Here is a 19,611-nt window from a genome sequence, read left to right as displayed (position 1 = left end):
ACAGAACAAAAAATAACTTCTTACAACAAAGTTTATCAACAATTATTCATTACACATGGAGGCAAGCTTGAATGCATCACAGTTTCACCACTAGGACAGATTCCTGTTGAAAGCCCACACAAAGTACCCTTAGGTCTCATATAGATGTCCATACAAATTGGTCCGATCTCAGATCGCAATGCACAGACTGGCCCGACCCAAGAAGGATCATCTTTATTCTCATATTATTCTCATTTGCACGAGGAAAGACTAGAAGCAATGGGATGAAACTGAATGGGAGGATAGATTAGATAATAAAAAAAACTTTTTCACAGTTAGGGTGATCAATGAGTGGAACAGGCTGCCACGAGAGGTGGCGAGTTCTCCTTCCATGGAAGTTTTAAAACAGAGGTTGGACAGACATCTGACTGGGATGATTTAGTGAATCCTGCTTTGAGCATGGGGTTGGACCAGATGACCCAGGAGGTCCCTTTCAACTCTACCCTTCTATGATTCAAGCATCACAGCCTCATAGAAATATATGAAGCAGTCATGCTCCGGTCAGGACACCTGCTGCCAGTCTGTGCATTGCAGTCTGAGATCGGACCGATTTGCACAAATGTCGGCATGAGCCCTTTACCTTTAATATAAGAGAATCCTATTGGATCTATAGATTGCAAAGCCTGTGTCCTGATGGGTTAAATGATTTGACTGAATTAATGAAATGTGGTCTAAATATTTGCTTTGTCCGTGTTGCTCATCATCATGCTTCCGTCTTTGGAAATGTCCACAACGGAATTATCTGTAGTTTCCTCATCCATGCTATTAAACGCAAAACGGTTGGTCAACCTTCCTAGAAGATAGGGTTTAATCTTTTGCGGTTAGTTTTTAAGAGCCTTATTTGGTGCAACATATTTAATGACTAATTCATATAATTTATATATATATATATATATATATATATAAATAAATATATATATATATATATATATATATAATATGTGGATATGTTTAGCATAGAATCTAAGTGACATGTGAGTTTATTTTTTAACATTGTACCATTACAGAGGTGTTTGTAGGTGAGCGCTTAGTTATGTAACCCTTGCTCTCCATTCTTACACCTTTCAAACGTAGTTACTTCTAGCTCCAGATACGCCTTGTGTGTAGGATCTGCCACACCATGGATATTTCTTACTGGCTGTTCCATTCATTTGTCCCATTACTACGCTGGGGGGGGGGGGGGGGGGGGTTGGGAGGGGGGGTGTAATTGTTACACTAGCAGATGAAAGACCAATTTAATGTAAGCGCTACATGGATTTGCGCCCTATGGTGCACAACTTCAGAAGGTGAGAGTCTCATCATATATTGTGCATTTCACTCATTACCTCTGTCTAATATTACGCTCAGATACAACTGCTTTTTTGTCTCATCTTCATTGTTTTTTTTTTTCTATCAAACTTCAGCTCAATCCCGAGGCTTCACGACTTGATGGATGAACGATCTGTAGGAAGATCGATCTTGTACTTATCAGTAATTGGTTTTATTTTGGTTCATGGGGAAATAAAGGTTCTGTTTCCTGTTCTGTTGAACAACAGGGGCTTTCTCTCCTTGAGTAGTGTCATGGGCTCAAGGAAAATTGATTACTGATGAATGTTATTTCTACTTTCTACTATTAAAATACCCATTTTAGCTAACATAACACCATAAATAAATAAAAATGACAATCTTACCATCCCTAAGTTAATATGGAGCACAACATGCATGCACTGACCATAAACACTGTATATCACCTATCCACATCAGAAGTGATAAATGTATGATCCCTTGGATGCCACCCATGGGGACAACACTGATCTTGAGAAAGGGGTCTAAAGTCCTATCTTTGAATCTAATAATGGTCACATATGCTCACCTTTATTCTATTCATTGCCCATGTTGTACTGATAGAGATAGTGGAGTGCTGTACCTGATGAACATTTGTTATGATCACGGTACATTAGTGTCTGATAGTCTCTAAATATGCAAAACGAAATTGAGGCATTAGGAATGTTTTTCACCAGTTTATTTCATTTTTCAGAACTGGGTAAACTTGGCAAAAAATAGATTTTTGTTAGAAACCTGTCCCACCATCTCAAACCATGTTGCAAGATCAATTTATTTTCATAAATTCAGAATTTCGAATATGAAAGAAAAATCTAAATATTAAACATTAATGAAATGCATCACATTATCTAATGATAATATAGCAGCTGTCTTTATTATAAAATAAAGCCACAAATTCTATATTTCATTGCTGACTAACAATTTATATATTATGGAAAATAATATAGGCAGAGTTAAAGGTTTTTTTTTTTCAGGTTAAATATAACAAAATGAGCTGTACTTAAAGGGAACCTGTCACCCCGTTTTTTGAGATTGAGATATAAATACTGTTAAATAGGGCCTGCGCTGTGTGTTACTATAGTGTATGTAGTGTACCCCGATTCCCCACCTATGCTGAGAAATAACTTACCAAAGTCGCCGTTTTCGCCTGTCAATCAGGCTGGTCAGGTCGGGAGGGCGTGTTCACAGCGCTGGTTCTTCCTCAGCTTTACGTTGGTGGCGTAGTGGTGTGCGCCTGTTGAAGTGACTAATCCACTGTGGGCACATGAACAAGCAGCGCGCGATCTGCGCTGTCATCCCTTTCGTTGGTGGGGGCGGCCATCTTCCTGGGGCCGCGCGTGCACAGATCGAGTGCTCTGCTGCATGGGGCTTCAGGAAAATGGCCGCGGGATGCCGCGCGTGCGCATTAGAGATCGCGGCGGCCATTTTCCCAAGGCCGAGTTTGCATCTCGCGGCCATTTTCCTGAAGCCCCGTGCAGCAGAGCACTCGATCTGCGCACGCGCGGCCCCAGGAAGATGGCCGCCCCCACCGACAAAAGGGATGACAGCGCAGATCGCGCGCTGCTTGTTCACGTGCCCACAGTGGATTAGTCACCTCAACATGCGGACACCACTACGCCACCAACGTAAAGCTGAGGAAGAACCAGCGCTGTGAACACGCCCTCCCGACCTGACCAGCCTGATTGACAGGCGAAAACGGCGACTTTGGTAAGTTATTTCTCAGCATAGGTGGGGAATCGGGGTACACTACATACACTATAGTAACACACAGCGCAGGCCCTATTTAACAGTATTTATATCTCAATCTCAAAAAACGGGGTGACAGGTTCCCTTTAATTGTCCTCCTGTGCCTCCAGTCTTTGATACGGCTGCATCAGTGATCTCACAACTACATCTGACAGCGGCAGTCAATGTATTCAGCATGATAACAAAATCACGCTGCATAAACAGGGTGGGGGGACAGCTCATTTTGTTATTTTTTACTAGGAGGATGCCTGTAAAATTAAAAATATGCCATGAAAAACCCCTTTAACAATTGATTTATTCAACATTTCAAACTATATGTGGCTTCTCATAAGCCGCTTGACAAAAGTCCTAGTCATTAAAAATAGGGTAATCATGTGTTTGTTGTTTTTCGATTTCCCTATAAAGATAGTCACAATTTGATTTGTCTACAGATTCAGAACTGAAAAGATTATGAGAAGGTAGAAAAAAGTTATCCAACTTGTAATTCTTAAGACGATCTTGGAAGAAACGAACATATCTGTCAAAGCATGATTCCAAATCTTCTAATTTCCAATCATCATCTTTTGGATGTTTCGCACAGAGATGCAGTAGTGCAGTCTTGGCATGGTATGAGCAGAACTGATCCATTTTTCTTTGCTTTCCATTCTCTTTAAACAGCTCCAGCAGGAACTTCAGCAGTTTCAGACACTGTTTTCTGAGAACCAACAATAATATAACAATTATTGAACACTTCTAGATTGACTTGTCGGGTGTTACACTTGGAATATGAACTGTTAATTATGGGTGCAGCACACAAGTCTATATGTGACTATGACAGAAGGAAATTAAGGGGATTCAGAAACATCTGATCACAGGTGTGCAAGAAATTCCAAATTTACAAAAAGTAATAATATTGGGAGCCTACAATTTCCCATTAATATTAGTTATATTTAAAAGAGATGGTCCGAAACGAACATGGATTTTAATCCTAAATGTATCTATTGAATGCAATATTCTAATCTCCTTTTTAACATACTTTAACTAAAAAGTCCCTATCGGTCCCTCTCTAACGGCTGCATTGCATACTGCATCCTTCAAATGTAACAAACGATTCAAAAGAAAAAGAAAATAGCGTGCTCCACAAAATGTTGTGTGATAGACGTCCAGTATTTCTCCATAATACAGCATTTTGTGGAGCATGTTACAGCATATGGTGCTATGGTACAGAATACATCTACCACTCCATCCAGCATCTGTGCACATGTCTATAAGGGGTATATCAGCACAAAACTTGCCACTTGCCTGCAGCACATTTCTTTTTTGCTCCCTCCACTTTCACAACAAGTTTTTCCATTTCCATGATTGGATAATATTTCCTTCTCAATATTTGAAAATGAAATTCGCCATGTATCTGTGAAAATAAAAGCTTCCGGCTACTTCACTATGGTATATGCAACCAATGTTTTATGGAAAAAGTTAATATCATTGCAAACAACATATACAATGGATGAAAGATGTTCCTATATAACATCAATATTTAAAAAAAAATATTATACATCTTCAATATTCATATTTCGTATAAATAAAGCAAAATTGAATACACAATGCTTTCCCTTTTAAATGAGGGGTCTCCAAGTAGAACTATCCCTACTTGATGGCTTCATTGACAGTAAGCTGATCATAAAGCATTCTCCTGATGTGATGATCAGCTATCACCTATAATCTGTGGTGTAACCCAGTGGCATAACTAGAGTCTGATGGGCCCCAGGTGCAAGATTTGGACTCAGGGCTCCACCCTGGTATGTGTGTGTGTGTATGTACAGTGCCTGCAAGTAGTATTCAACCCCCTGCAGATTTAGCAGGTTTACACATTTGGAATTAACTTGGCATTGTGACATTTGGACTGTAGATCAGCCTGGAAGTGTGAAATGCACTGCAGCAAAAAAGAATGTTATTTCTTTGTTTATTTTTTTTTTTAAATTGTGAAAAGTCTTTTCAGAGGGTCATTTATTATTCAACCCCTCAACCCACCAGAATTCTGTTTGGTTCCCCTAAAGTATTAAGAAGTAGTTCAGGCACAAAGAACAATGAGCTTCACATGTTTGGATTAATTATCTCTTTTTCCAGTCTTTTCTGACTATTTAAGACCCTCCCCAAACTTGTGAACAGCACTCATACATGGTCAACATGGGAAAGACAAAGGAGCATTCCAAGGCCATCAGAGACAAGATCGTGGAGGGTCACAAGGCTGACAAGGGGTACAAAACCCTTTCCAAGGAGTTGGGCCTACCTATCTCCACTGTTGGGAGCATCATCCGGAAGTGGAAGGCTTATGGAACTACTGTTAGCCTTCCACGGCCTGGACAGCCTTTGAAAGTTTCCTCCCGTGCCAAGGCCAGGCTTGTCCGAAGAGTCAAGGCTAACCCAAGGACAACAAGGAAGGAGCTCCGGGAAGATCTCATGCCAGTGGGGACATTGGTTTCAGTCAATACCATAAGTAACGTACTCCACCGCAATGGTCTCCGTTCCAGACGAGCCCGTAAGGTACCTTTACTTTCAAAGCGTCATGTCAAGGCTCGTCTACAGTTTGCTCATGATCACTTGGAGGACTCTGAGCCTGACTGGTTCAAGGTTCTCTGGTCTGATGAGCCAAGATCGAGATCTTTGGTGCCAACCACACACGTGACGTTTGGAGACTGGATGGCACTGCATACGACCCCAAGAATACCATCCCTACAGTCAAGCATGGTGGTGGCAGCATCATGCTGTGGAGCTGTTTCTCAGCCAAGGGGCCTGGCCATCTGGTCCGCATCCATGAGAATATGGATAGCACGGCCTACCTGGAGATTTTGGCCAAGAACCTCCGCTCCTCCATCAAGGATCTTAAGATGGGTCGTCATTTCATCTTCCAACAAGACAACGACCCAAAGCACACAGCCAAGAAAACCAAGGCCTGGTTCAAGAGGCAAAAAATCAAGGTGTTGCAGTGTCCTAGTCAGTCTCCTGACCTTAACCCAATTGAAAACTTGTGGAAGGAGCTCAAGATTAAAGTCCACATGAGACACCCAAAGAACCTAGATAACTTGGAGAAGATCTGCATGGAGGAGTGGGCCAAGATAACTCCAGAGACCTGTGTCGGCCTGATCAGGTCTTATAAAAGACGAATATTAGCTGTAATTGCAAACAAAGGTTATTCCACAAAATATTAAACCTAGGGGTTGAATAATAATTGACCCACACTTTTATGTTTAAAATTTATAAAAATTTAACTGAGCAACAAAACTTTTTGGTTTGTAAGATTTATGCATCTGTTAATAAATCCTGCTCTTGTTTGAAGTTTGAAGGCTCTAACTTATTTGCATCTTATTAAATCTGCAGGGGGTTGAATACTACTTGTAGGCACTGTGTATATATATATATATATATATATATATATATACTAGATTGTGGCCCGATTCTAACGCATCGGGTATTCTAGAATATGCATGTCCCCGTAGTATATGGACAATGATGATTCCAGAATTCGCGGCAGACTGTGCCCGTCGCTGATTGGTCGAGGCAACCTTTATGACATCATCATCACCATGGCAACCATTATGACATCTACGTTGATACTGTGCCCGTCGCTGAATCAGAAACGTGGGATTTCTACGTCCTTTATGACATCATCGTCGCTGTGCCCGTTGCTGATTGGTCAAGGCCTGGCGACCTCGACCAATCAGAGACGCGGGATTTCTACGTCGATACTGTGCCCGTCGCTGATTGGTCGAGGCCTGGTGGCCTCGACCAATCAGAGACGCGGGATTTCCAGGACAGACAGACGGAAAAACCCTTAGACAATTATATATATAGATATATGTATATACACACTCCATCGTGGTATATATATTCAATCTTGGTGTACCGTATTTTGCGGATTATAAAACGCACCAGATTATAAAATGCACCCCAAATTTTGAGGAGAAAAATAGGAGAAATTTTTTTTTTTAATAAAATGGTGGTGCTTCTTATAATTCATGCGTCTTATTGCTTACTGGGGGTGGTGGCTGTGGTGAAGCGGGGTCCCAGGGTCGCTGCATGAGGAAGCAATAGTGGAGCGTATCTGCAGTCTACAGGCTGGGATGAGGGGGTGTTCGGATGTGCGGCGTGCCGCTGCAGGTGTTTGATGCTGCGGAACAGCTCCAATTCCAGGGCGACCCCACTCTGCTATTGATGAACACACTATCCAGCAAGTGGAGGTCGCCATTTTGGAAAATCGCTGCGTAACCATTCGCCTCCTAGCCCAAAATGTCAAGATTAGTGTGGGGTCCTGGGAAAAAATTCATCCAAGATCATCTTCACATGCATAAGGTATCCGCTCACTGGGTTCCCCGGCTGCTCACAACATTCCAGAAGCAGAAACGAGTCAAATGCTCTCAAGCTCTATTGACAATGTGCCATGGAAACCAGGAGGATGTTTTCAATAGACTGATCACACAGGATGAAAGCTGGGTCCATCACTATGATCCTGAGGCTAAAGTCCAGTCTATGTAGTGGAAGCATCATGACTCATAGCCTCCAAAGAAGGCACTTGCAAAACCCTCGGCAAGCAAGGTCATGCTCAGCGAGATATTTGTATTTTCCCCTTATATACTTATACATGGTTATTAGATCGCCCCTCAGTCATCTTTTTTCTAGACTAAATAATTCTAATTTCGCTAATCTATCTGGGTATTGTAGTTCTCCCATCCCCTTTATTAATTTTGTTGCCCTCCTTTGTACTCTCTCTAGTTCCATTATATCCTTCCTGAGCACCGGTGCCCAAAACTGGACACAGTACTCTATGTGCGGTCTAACTAGGGATTTGTACAGAGGCAGTATAATGCTCTCATCATGTGTATCCAGACCTCTTTTAATGCACCCCATGATCCTGTTTGCCTTGGCAGCTGCTGCCTGGCACTGGCTGCTCCAGGTAAGTTTATCATTAACTAGGATCCCCAAGTCCTTCTCCCTGTCAGATTTACCCAGTGGTTTCCCGTTCAGTGTGTAATGGTGATATTGATTCCTTCTTCCCATGTGTATAACCTTACATTTATCATTGTTAAACCTCATCTGCCACCTTTCAGCCCAAGTTTCCAACTTATCCAGATCCATCTGTAGCAGAATACTATCTTCTCTTGTATTAACTGCTTTACATAATTTTGTATCATCTGCAAATATCGATATTTTACTGTGTAAACCTTCTACCAGATCATTAATGAATATGTTGAAGAGAACAGGTCCCAATACCGACCCCTGCGGTACCCCACTGGTCACAGCGACCCAGTTAGAGACTATACCATTTATAACCACCCTCTGCTTTCTATCACTAAGCCAGTTACTAACTTATTTACACACATTTTCCCCCAGACCAAGCATTCTCATTTTGTGTACCAACCTCTTGTGCGGCACGGTATCAAACGGTTTGGAAAAATCGAGATATACCACGTCCAATGAGTCACCGTGGTCCAGCCTATAGCTTACCTCTTCATAAAAACTGATTAGATTGGTTTGACAGGAGCGATTTCTCATAAACCCATGCTGATATGGAGTTAAAAAGTTATTCTCATTGAGATAATCCAGAATAACATCCCTCAGAAACCCTTCAAATATTTTACCAACAATAGAGGTTAGACTTACTGGCCTATAATTTCCAGGTTCACTTTTAGAGCCCTTTTTGAATATTGGCACCACATTTGCTATGCGCCAGTCCTGCGGAACAGACCCCGTCGCTATAGAGTCCCTAGAAATAAGAAATAATGGTTTATCTATTACATTACTTAGTTCTCTTAGTACTCGTGGGTGTATGCCATCCGGACCCGGAGATTTATCTATTTTAATCTTATTTAGCCGGTTTCGCACCTCTTCTTGGGTTAGATTGGTGACCCTTAATATAGGGTTTTCATTGTTTCTTGGGATTTCACCTAGCATTTCATTTTCCACCGTGAATACCGTGGAGAAGAAGGTGTTTAATATGTTAGCTTTTTCCTCGTCATCTACAACCATTCTTTCCTCACTATTTTTTAAGGGGCCTACATTTTCAGTTTTTATTCTTTTACTATTGATATAGTTGAAGAACAGTTTGGGATTAGTTTTACTCTCCTAAGCAATGTGCTTCTCTGTTTCCTTTTTGGCAGCTTTATTTAGTTTTTTAGATAAAGTATTTTTCTCCCTATAGTTTTTTAGAGCTTCAATGGTGCCATCCTGCTTTAGTAGTGCAAATGCTTTCTTTTTACTGTTAATTGCCTGTCTTACTTCTTTCTTTAGCCACATTGGGTTTTTCCTATTTCTAGTCCTTTTATTCCCACAAGGTATAAACCGCTTACAGTGCCTATTTAGGATGTTCTTAAAAATGTTCCATTTATTATCTGTATTCTTATTTCTGAGGATATTGACCCAGTCTACCAGATTAAGGGCATCTCTAAGCAGGTCAAACTTTGCCTTCCTAAAGTTCAGTGTTTTTGTGACTCTCTGACAAGTCCCCCTAGTGAAAGACAGGTGAAACTGTACAATATTGTGGTCGCTATTTCCTAGATGCCCGACCACCTGCAGATTTGTTATTCTGTCAGGTCTATTAGATAGTATTAGGTCTAAAAGTGCTGCTCCTCTGGTTGGATTCTGCACCAATTGTGAAAGATAATTTTTCTTGGTTATTAGCAGAAACCTGTTGCCTTTATGGGTTTCACAGGTTTCTGTTTCCCAGTTAATATCCGGGTAGTTAAAGTCCCCCATAACCAGGACCTCATTATGGGTTGCAGCTTCATCCATCTGCTTTAGAAGTAGACTTTCCATGGTTTCTGTTATATTTGGGAGTTTGTAACAGACCCCAATGAGAATTTTGTTACCATTTTTCCCTCCATGATTTCGACCCATATGGACTCGACATCCTCATTCCCTTCGCTAATATCCTCCTTGTAGAGAAGGACTAATAACTGTGCCAAGTTTCACTGCTCTCAGTCTACAAGAAGCGGTCTGGGGAAATCTTTAATGAACTCCCTTCGTATGTCCCTCATCCTGGTATATATATATCCCCCATCTTGGTATACATGTTTCCCATCCTGGTATATTTATCCCCCATCCTGATATATATATATATCCCCCATCCTCATATTTCCCCCATTTGGCCACTTTTTTAATGCATAGAAAAAAATAAACAATTATACTCTCCATTCATCCGCTCTCCCGCCATGTGGCATCCTCTTCTGAAGCCAGGTGCTGACTTCAGCATGCAAACAACTGTAGTGCTTGATGCCACATGCACGCCGACGTTAGCTGCTGACCTCTGATTCACTGGTAGCATGTATCGCTGTGCATGGACCCAACGGGTCTCTGCACTGTAGTACACTTCAGCTGAATGTACGTCTGAGGACACACATCTACTGTCATTGGCTGGCTCCTCACCATGGTCGTTACTCTCCAGGTGCACATATGCTGCACATTTCATGCTTTGCATTGTTAAGGGTTAATTATGCAATGTTATCTATGAGATAATTTTTGTAGCATTATGTTTCTAGAAATTTCCACTTTACTACTACTGTAGAATGTAATTATTTAAAGCTTTTGATAAAGATTACTCAAAACGCGCGTCAGGGGTGGATCCGGTCCCCGAGCACTGTGTTACACTCACCATGGGTAAGCTCCGTTGCTGTCAGATGCATTGTTACTTTCTTTCCCCTCAGTGATAGCACTGGTCTATGTAATAGCATGAGGGGCACTCTTTATATTTGGGATATTTAGCTTCAGGAGTAACACTTTGGTTACGTGAACTATGTTTACATTTGATGCTGGATGCATCTATCGTCTGCATGATCAATAGTGATATAGTACCAGCACCATGGTGACACACATAATTGCTCTTTATGCCCGGGTGTCACTTGTTTGCTACTAGGGTCTCCTTTTTTTGTTCTTTTGTTTTTTTGATTATGTTATTTTGTGATATATCATGCGACAGTATATATAATAAAATTTATATATCTTTTTACCTAATTTATGTATATGGAACTCAGATTTGTTTGTCTCTAAATGTGTATTGGGAGTATACACTTACTATCTAGACACCCTATGGATAGAAATATAAAATCACTGGGATAGTACTTGTTATGTGGGACCCATATTCTCTCTGTGAGTTTGAGTATATTACTGTAAAATGTAGCGTATTCTCTGTCTGTTCACATTTCTCTTTGCAGATAATGTACCTAAGAATTCAGTACATAGAAGTGGTTTACATATGCATACAGTGATGTACTTATTATGTTCTGCTACTACGAGGTTGTTGAGAGTAAACTCAGCCTTATTGTCCATATATGGCCATAGTGTCACATGGTTAGACCACATGACCAGGTCCTGGTACCACTGTAAGGGTATGTGCACACGTTGCGGATTTTGCTGCGGATCCGCAGCGTTTCCGCAGCAGTTTCCCATGAGTTTACAGTACAATGTAAACCTATGGGAAGCCAAAAACGCTGTGCCCATGCTGCGGAAAAAAAACACGCGTAAACGCAGCTTTTTATTTTCCGCAACATGTCGATTCTTTGCGCGGAATCCGCAGCGTTTTTACACCTGCTCCAATAGAAAACTGCAGATGTAAAACCGCAGCGAAATCCGCAATAGAAAACGTGATAAATCCGCAGGAAAAACCGCAGCGGTTTTGCACTGCGGATTTATGAAATCCGCTGCGGAAAAATCCGCAGAGGAGCTCTCTACGTGTGCACATACCCTTAGGGTATGTGCCCATGATCAAGAACTGCTGAAAGTTTGACGCTGCGTATTTATGCAGCGTCAAAGCTGCAGCGGCCAGATGTAACAGCCTAGTGGATGGGATTTCAAGAAATCCCATGCCCACTATGCATCCACAGTTCGCAGCATGTCATTTTCTCTTGCAGAGATGCTAGTCCCCGCAATAGAAATTTATATATATATAATATATTGGATGAGGTAAATCGCACGGTTCAGTGAACACATACGGATTTTCCTGCATTCAATAGACAGCAGCGCTTTGGATGCAGCAAACATGCTGCGTCCAAAGGGCTACTTCTGGATCCTGGGCACCCGACCTTAGAGAAGGAGACATTTTGTGTGCATCAGTGAGTCCTCTTGAGAAGTGAAGGAGCAGGTTAGAAACAGCCAGAAACTCCTGTAACAGAGAAATCACAGCTTTAGCCCAGATAACGGTGAGACAATTACTGTGCACTGGAGCAGAAGTTGAGACCCAGGAATCACTGCACGATTGTTGTATCTGCATGACTATACCGGAAAGTAATGTGATTGCCGCATTGGAACTGAACCTCTGATAAACCGTCAGCTGTCTCAATATACCTGTGTATTCACGCAACAAGTAAAGTTTATCAATAGCCTGTCTGACCTCCCTGTTTTCTGGACTATTTGAAGTGCACCACATTACATCATATTACCAGAAAAGAGAGGTTAATTAAGAGCACCATTGTGTCACAAACTTTGTTTTATTTTATATTTTGTCCCCGCCATAGTGAAGTAGTAACAGGCGCACACCACGTGGCGTGCAATCTATGGCATAGTAGTGCATCTCAGCATTACACCAATAGCACAATAAACAGAACCTGCACTGCCTTCAACAAACCTAAACGTTTCCAAATGTTCCCTCCACTGCTCACATTGTATGTGACTGATTCTTTGGGATGGCGACCCTCCACTACCTGATCTATCATCCTCTAGTCCCTGGTTCTCCTCTCCTCATCCTCCCTACACGGCTTCCAATGTGTTCCAGGCAGCTTGTAACAGTGACATATCATGGTTTCACAGTTTACTTTAAGATAAGATATATTGCAGAAAATGCCGCCAGCTGCGCAGCCCGAATGCTGGCAATCTATTTTGAAGCATAATTTAATATTGTCCTTGTCCACAAAACATCTCACATCAAAAATCTTAACTCGCGGTTACTGAAGAGAGCTGGGAGGAAGAGCAAACATAGAGCAGTGCTGGGATGAGGCACACATACTTTATATGCCAGCACACTGTCACACATGCACAGAAACCAAAGTCACAGGCAGAGGCAGGAGGTTGTGGAGCCTAAGGCTACTTTCACACTAGCGTCGTTTGGCCTTCGTCGCAATGCGTCGTTTTGGAGAAAAAACGCATCCTGCAAAGTTGCCCGCAGGATGCGTTTTTTTTTCTCCATAGACTTTCATTAGCGACGCATTGCCACACGTTGCATCGGTCGTGCGACGGATGCGTTGTGTTTTTGCAGTCCGTCGGGACAAAAAAAGTTGCATGCAACGTTTTTTTGTCCGTCGGTTCTGCTTTTTCCGACCGCGCATGCGCGGCCGGAACTCTGCCCCCTCCTCCCTGGATCTAACAATGGGGCAGCGGATGCGTTGTAAAACTGCATCCGCTGCCCCCGTTGTTCATTTTCTTCACAGTTTGCGTCGGTACGTCGGGCCGACGCATGGCGACGGCCCCGTACCGACGCTGGTGTGAAAGTAGCCTAATGCTGACAGACGTTTCCACTGAAAGTACATATACAGCGCAGTGTATCATTGAGAGGAACCAGCTGCTTTTCTGAAGGGTGGGCCCCAATCCCCCAACCCTGCCGGGCCCAGTCGCAATCTCTGCAACCAAGATCGTCATGTGAAACCTGATATTAAAGGTTTATTTCCAATGGGTAAATTTGCTATGTGCTTATAAAACAATCATCTTTGCAATTGAATTTATTGTTTAAATTTTACTCTATTCAAAAAATATTTTATTTTTAATTTTCTTGTTTGCTACTCGTTACCAAGAGGACTTGCTACTACAATATTATAGTCTAGCCAAAAAAATTAGCAGGAGCATAAGTTAGCATGCGTGCAATGTATAAGAGCATGTTCATACTGTGGTCATTTCACATACAAAACCCAAGAAAAAAATCAAAATGAGCATATACCTTGTAGTAAGTAAATAAGTATATGTTACCTGCGTTCAGTGTTCTGTTTCCAATCATTGCTCGTTTGGGCACCATGTAGAAGTGACTTCTTTTATAATCCAGTTTTACTTTCATACCAAGCCAATCATCAATTTTCATTCCACCTTTAGTTTCTTCGGGCCATCTGTTAATTATTTTCAGGGCAATGACAAGATCCACTGAAATGTCCTGAGGTTCATTTCTAATGGAAATAGTAACTGCAGGGCTCCCAGGATCTTTCCTCTGTAGGGTTACATCTTCCATTTCTATATTAATTATGATCACATGTAGTTAGTAATGGTAATAGGATTCAGAATTATTGTGACAATTATGTTTTGTTCAAAATTGTTACTTTTATATTGTTTTTTTTGGTTATTTAATCTCCATCGATTTATGCATATGTAGTCATACTAAGGTAGAACTATGAAATGCGCAAACTGAGACTGTGTTTTATTATACAGTATTTATTTATTTAGGCCTAAGAAATTCACTTTGATATTATAAACATAATACTATTAAACTTGCACACATAATACATACGGTAATCTAAGGCTGGTTTCACACTTGCATTTCAAAACGCATGCGTTTTAAAAAAAAAACGCATGGTGAAAAACGCATGTAAACGCGTGCAAACGCTGCGTTTTTTTGACGCATGCGTTTTTGCATGTGGTGAAAAAACGCAGCGTTTTGACGCGTTTACATGCGTTTTTTCCTGCGTTTGCGTTTTTTAAACGCATGCTGAGAAATGTGTGACAGCTGCCAATCATCAAAATAAAGTAAAAAACCCACTATAAACAGAAATAGTTAGGGTTAGGGGTAGGGTTAGCGGTAGGGATCATAACCCTAACCCTAAAGGGATCCTAACCCTAACCCTACCCCTAACCCTAAAGGGATCCTAACCCTAACCCTAAAGGGATTAGGGTTAGGGGTAGGGGTAGGATCCCTTTAGGGTTAGGGTTAGGGGTAGGGTTAGGATCCCTTTAGGGTTAGGGTTAGGATCCCTTTAGGGTTAGGGTTAGGATCCCTTTAGGGTTAGGGTTAGGATCCCTTTATCACCTTTATGGTGGGGGGTGGCATATCAGTGTGTTTTCTGTTTTTTTTTATAAAAACGCATGCGTTTTTAAAGCAAACAAACGCATGTGCTTAAAAACGCATGCGTTTCCATTGACTCCAATGTATTTTTTTACACAAAAAAAACGCATGAAAACGCATGCGTTTTTATGTGTCAAAAAAACGCCTCTCAAAAATACTACAAGTTGCATTTCTGAAAAAGAACGCATGCAGCAAAAAAACGCATGCGTTTCAAAACTCGACCAAACGCGTACAACAAAAAACGCATGCGTTTTCAATGTCAAATATAGGAAAAAAAACGCATGCTTTATTTGTGCAAAAAACGCTGCAGACTAAAACGCAAGTGTGAAACCACCCTAATAGATTTACCACAGTGGGCAATGTTGTGTGCACAACAACATTCATTGAATCTGTAATTATTCAAAAGAAAATGAAAAAAAAAAATGGGTGACGTCTCTATAAATCTATATGCTTCATCAGATTCATTCTGCCAAAATCTTGGATAGTATGAAACAGGTATTGGCAGAACTCGGAGTTGACCAAAAGTTTTGCAAACCTTTTCTTTTTTTATGATAGTTCGGGTAAACTTTTCCAAAGTTAATGGAACCTGGAGTGGACAGGACATGCTGAGGCCACTTTGGTGGCTTGAATTGTGCCAGAAATGTGCTCCAGTTCCTGAGAGTAACATTTTGTCTGAAGCACTCTCCAGCTCTAAGCAAGAGCGCTGCTAATGCAAGCGCTGCTGCCGAGAGCTTCCCTGCACTGTCAGCGCCGGCAGTAACAGCGTGTGCTCTGCTTTACGGCCGGTGCTGACACAGTCAGTGCAGGGAAGCTCTCGGCCGGAGCGCTTGCATTAGCAGCGCTCCTGCCGAAAGCAGTTTTAACCCTGTGGACGCCAGGGGACGTGACAGACATCAGAATGTGAGTATGTACTGTTTTTTTTTTTTTAACTTTTACAATGGTAACCAGGGTAAATATCGGGTTACTAAGCGCGGCCCTGCGCTTAGTAACCCGATATTTACCCTGGTTACAAGTGAACACATCGCTGGATTGGTGTCACACAAGCCGATCCAGCGATGACAGCGGGTGATCAGCGACCAAAAAATGGTCCTGATCATTCCCCAATGACCAACGATCTCCCAGCAGGGGCCTGATCATTGGTCGCTGTCACACCTAACGAGATCGTTAGCGGGATCGTTGCTACGTCACAAAAAGCGTGACGTTGCAACAATATCGTTAACGATATCGTTATGTGTGACTCCAGCTTAAGATACACCTAACTCATTACGAAGCGTGTGCCTCTTAAGGTACCGTCACATTAAGCGACGCTGCAGCGATATAGGCAACGATGCCGATCGCTGCAGCGTCGCTGTTTCGTCGCTGTGTGGTCGCTGGAGAGCTGTCACACAGACAGCTCTCCAGCGACCAACGATGCCGAAGTCCCCTGGTAACCAGGGTAAACATCAGGTTACTAAGCGCAGGGCCGCGCTTAGTAACCCGATGATTACCCTGGTTACCATTGTAAATGTTAAAAAAAACAAACAGTACATACTTACATTCCGGTGTCTGTTCCCCGGCCTCAGCTTCCTGCACTGACTGTGAGCGCCGGCCGGGCAGCCGTAAAGCAGTGCGGTGACGTCACCGCTGTGCTTTACTGCTGGCCGGCGCTCACAGTCAGTGCGGGAAGCTGACTGCGAGAGGACAGACACCGGAATGTAAGTATGTACTGTTTGTTTTTTTTTTACATTTACAATGGTAACCAGGGTAAACATCGGGTTACTAAGCGCGGCCCTGCGCCCCCCTTTCGCCCCAATCAAAATAAATCAATAAAAAAAAAATCAAATCTACACATATTTGGTATCGCCGCGCTCAGAATCGCCCGATCTATCAATTTAAAAAAAGCATTAACCTGATCGCTAAACAGCGTAGCGAGAAAAAAATTCGAAATGCCAGAATTACGTTTTTTAGGTCGCCGCGACATTGCATTAAAATGCAATAACGGGCGATCAAAAGAACGTATCTGCACCAAAATGCTATCATTAAAAACATCATCTCGGCACGCAAAAAATAAGCCCTCAACCCACCCCAGATCACGAAAAATGGAGACGCTACGAGTATCAGAAAATGGCGCAATTTTTTTTTTTTTTTTTTAGCAAAGTTTGGAATTTTTTTTCACCACTTAGATAAAAAATAACCTAGTCATGTTAGGTGTCTATGAACTCGTACTGACCTGGAGAATCATAATGGCAGGTCAGTTTTAGCATTTAGTGAACCTAGCAAAAAAGCCAAACAAAAAACAAGTGTGGGATTGCACTTTTTTTTGCAATTTCACCGCACTTGGAATTTTTTTCCCGTTTTCTAGTACACGACATGCTAAAACCAATGATGTTGTTCAAAAGTACAACTCGTCCCACAAAAAATAAGCCCTCACATGGACAAATTGATGGAAAAATTAAAAAGTTATGGCTCTGGGAAGGGGGGGAGTGAAAAACGAACACGGAAAAATGAAAAATCCCAAGATCATGAAGGGGTTAAGAATGCTCTAGGTTGGAAAAACAAGATAATCTTGTAGATATGATACCTTTTCATGGCTAACAAAAGTAAAATAAATTGTTATAAAGCAAGCTTTCCAGACTTCTTAGGTCTCTTCCTCAAGCATGGTATAACAAAGTTTGTGAAGAAACACAAATATATGCACACAAGAAAACAGAGGCATGACATAATAAATGGGCATTTAAATGAACAAACAATCTGATCTCCAAGTAAGAATCTTTAATTGGATTAGTGGTAATTAGTGTTGAGCGATACTTTCCGATATTTGAAAGTATCGGTATCGGATGGTATCGGCCGATACCGGCAAAATATCGGATCTCGCTGATTCCGAGTTCCGATACCAATGCAAGTCAATGGGACACAAATATCGGAATGTATCCTCGATGGTTCCCAGGGTCTGAAGGAGAGGAAACTCTCCTTCAGGCCCTGGGATCCATATTAATGTAAAAAATAAAGAATAAAAAAAAATATGGCTATACTCACCCCTCCGAAGAACCCTGGCTGTCACCGCTGCAAGCGTCCGCCTCCGTTCCTGAGAATTGCAGAGAGTGAAGGACCTTCGATGACGTCGCGGTCAGGTGACCACTCACCTGACCGCTCACCTGACCGTGACATCACCGAAGGTCCTTCACTCACTACAGTCTCAGGAACGGAGGCAGACGCTCGCAGCGGTGACAGCCAGGGTCCTTTGGAGGGGTGAGTATAGCCATATTTTTTATTTTTATTCTTTATTTTTTACATTAATATGGATCCCAGGGCCTGAAGGAGAGTTTCCTCTCCTTCAGACCCTTGGAACCACACGCACCGATACCGATTTCTGATATCACAAAAATATCGGAACTCGGTATCGGAATTCCGATACAGCAAGTATCGGCCGATACCCGATACTTGCAGTATCGGAATGCTCAACACTAGTGGTAATATCAAAGTAAGATCAGAGGCTTTGTGCCCTCACTGTCTCTGGAGCAGATTCTTTAGATCTTAGGCTGCCATCACACTAGCAGTATTTCGTCAGTATTTCACATCAGTATTTGTAAGCCAAAACCAGGAGTGGGTGATAAATGCAGAAGTGGTGCATATGTTTCTGTTATACTTTTCCTCTATTTGTTCTACTCCTGGTTTTGGCTTACAAATACTGATGTAAAATACTGACCAAATACTGCTAGTGTGACGGCAGCCTTATAGTAAGCCATAAATCCACCTGAAAAATGTAGTCCTGTGTGAAGGTAATCAAAGGCTATATTAAGTTTGTATTTCCAAACCCTTTAATGTTTTTGTTCTTTAACCTCTTAATGACAGAGCCAATTTGGTACTTAATGACCGGGCCAATTTTTACAATTCTGACCACTGTCACTCTATGAGATTATAACTCTGGAACGCTTCAACAGATCACACTGATTCAGAGATTGTTTTTTGTAACATGTTGTACTTCATGTTAGTGGTAACATTTCTTCGATATTACTTGCGATTATTTATGAAAAAAATTGGAAATATGGCGAAAATTTGTAAAATTTTGCAATTTTCAAACTTTGTATATTTATGACCTTAAATCAGAGAGATACAGTATGTCACAAAAAATAGTTAATAAATAACATTTCCCACATGTCTACTTTACATCAGCACAATTTTGGAAACAAAATTTTTTTTAGTTAGGGAGTTATAAGGGTTAAAAGTTGACCAGCAATTTCTCATTTTTACAACACCATTTTTTTTTTAGGGACCACATCACATTTGAAGTCATTTTGAGGGGTCTACATTATAGAAAATAACCAAGCGTGACACCAGTAGGCTAGGTTCACATTGCGTTAATGGGTTAACGCTAACGGACTGCGTTGCACGGCGAAATTGTCGCAATTAACGCCGTGCAATGAGTCCGTTAGCGCACCCATTGACAGCAATGTGAATTTTCTCTCTAGCGCATCGCTAGCGCATGCCATTTTCGGCACGCGCTAGCGATGTGCCGCTAT

The 19,611-nt window shown here is 41.7% G+C and overlaps 1 protein-coding gene across 1 annotated transcript in view; it reads right to left on the bottom strand.

The window, feature by feature from the left end:
- Window positions 1–3,134: 3,134 nt before the first annotated feature.
- The window catches only part of CGAS (cyclic GMP-AMP synthase), a 41,059-nt gene continuing 24,582 nt past the window's right edge, over window positions 3,135–19,611 (bottom strand). The window contains exons 3-5 of the mRNA XM_069726565.1: window positions 14,032–14,286; window positions 4,390–4,498; window positions 3,135–3,802 (exon numbers count right to left, since the gene is read on the bottom strand). Coding sequence (XP_069582666.1) covers window positions 3,457–3,802; window positions 4,390–4,498; window positions 14,032–14,286 — 710 coding nt within the window. The 3' untranslated portion in view covers window positions 3,135–3,456. The remainder of the gene's footprint in view (window positions 3,803–4,389; window positions 4,499–14,031; window positions 14,287–19,611) is intronic.

The sequence above is a fragment of the Ranitomeya imitator genome, chromosome 5 (assembly GCF_032444005.1).
Source record: "Ranitomeya imitator isolate aRanImi1 chromosome 5, aRanImi1.pri, whole genome shotgun sequence".
In the NCBI taxonomy this organism is placed as follows: Eukaryota; Metazoa; Chordata; class Amphibia; order Anura; family Dendrobatidae; genus Ranitomeya; species Ranitomeya imitator.
This window is presented reverse-complemented; position numbering and strand designations above follow the sequence as displayed.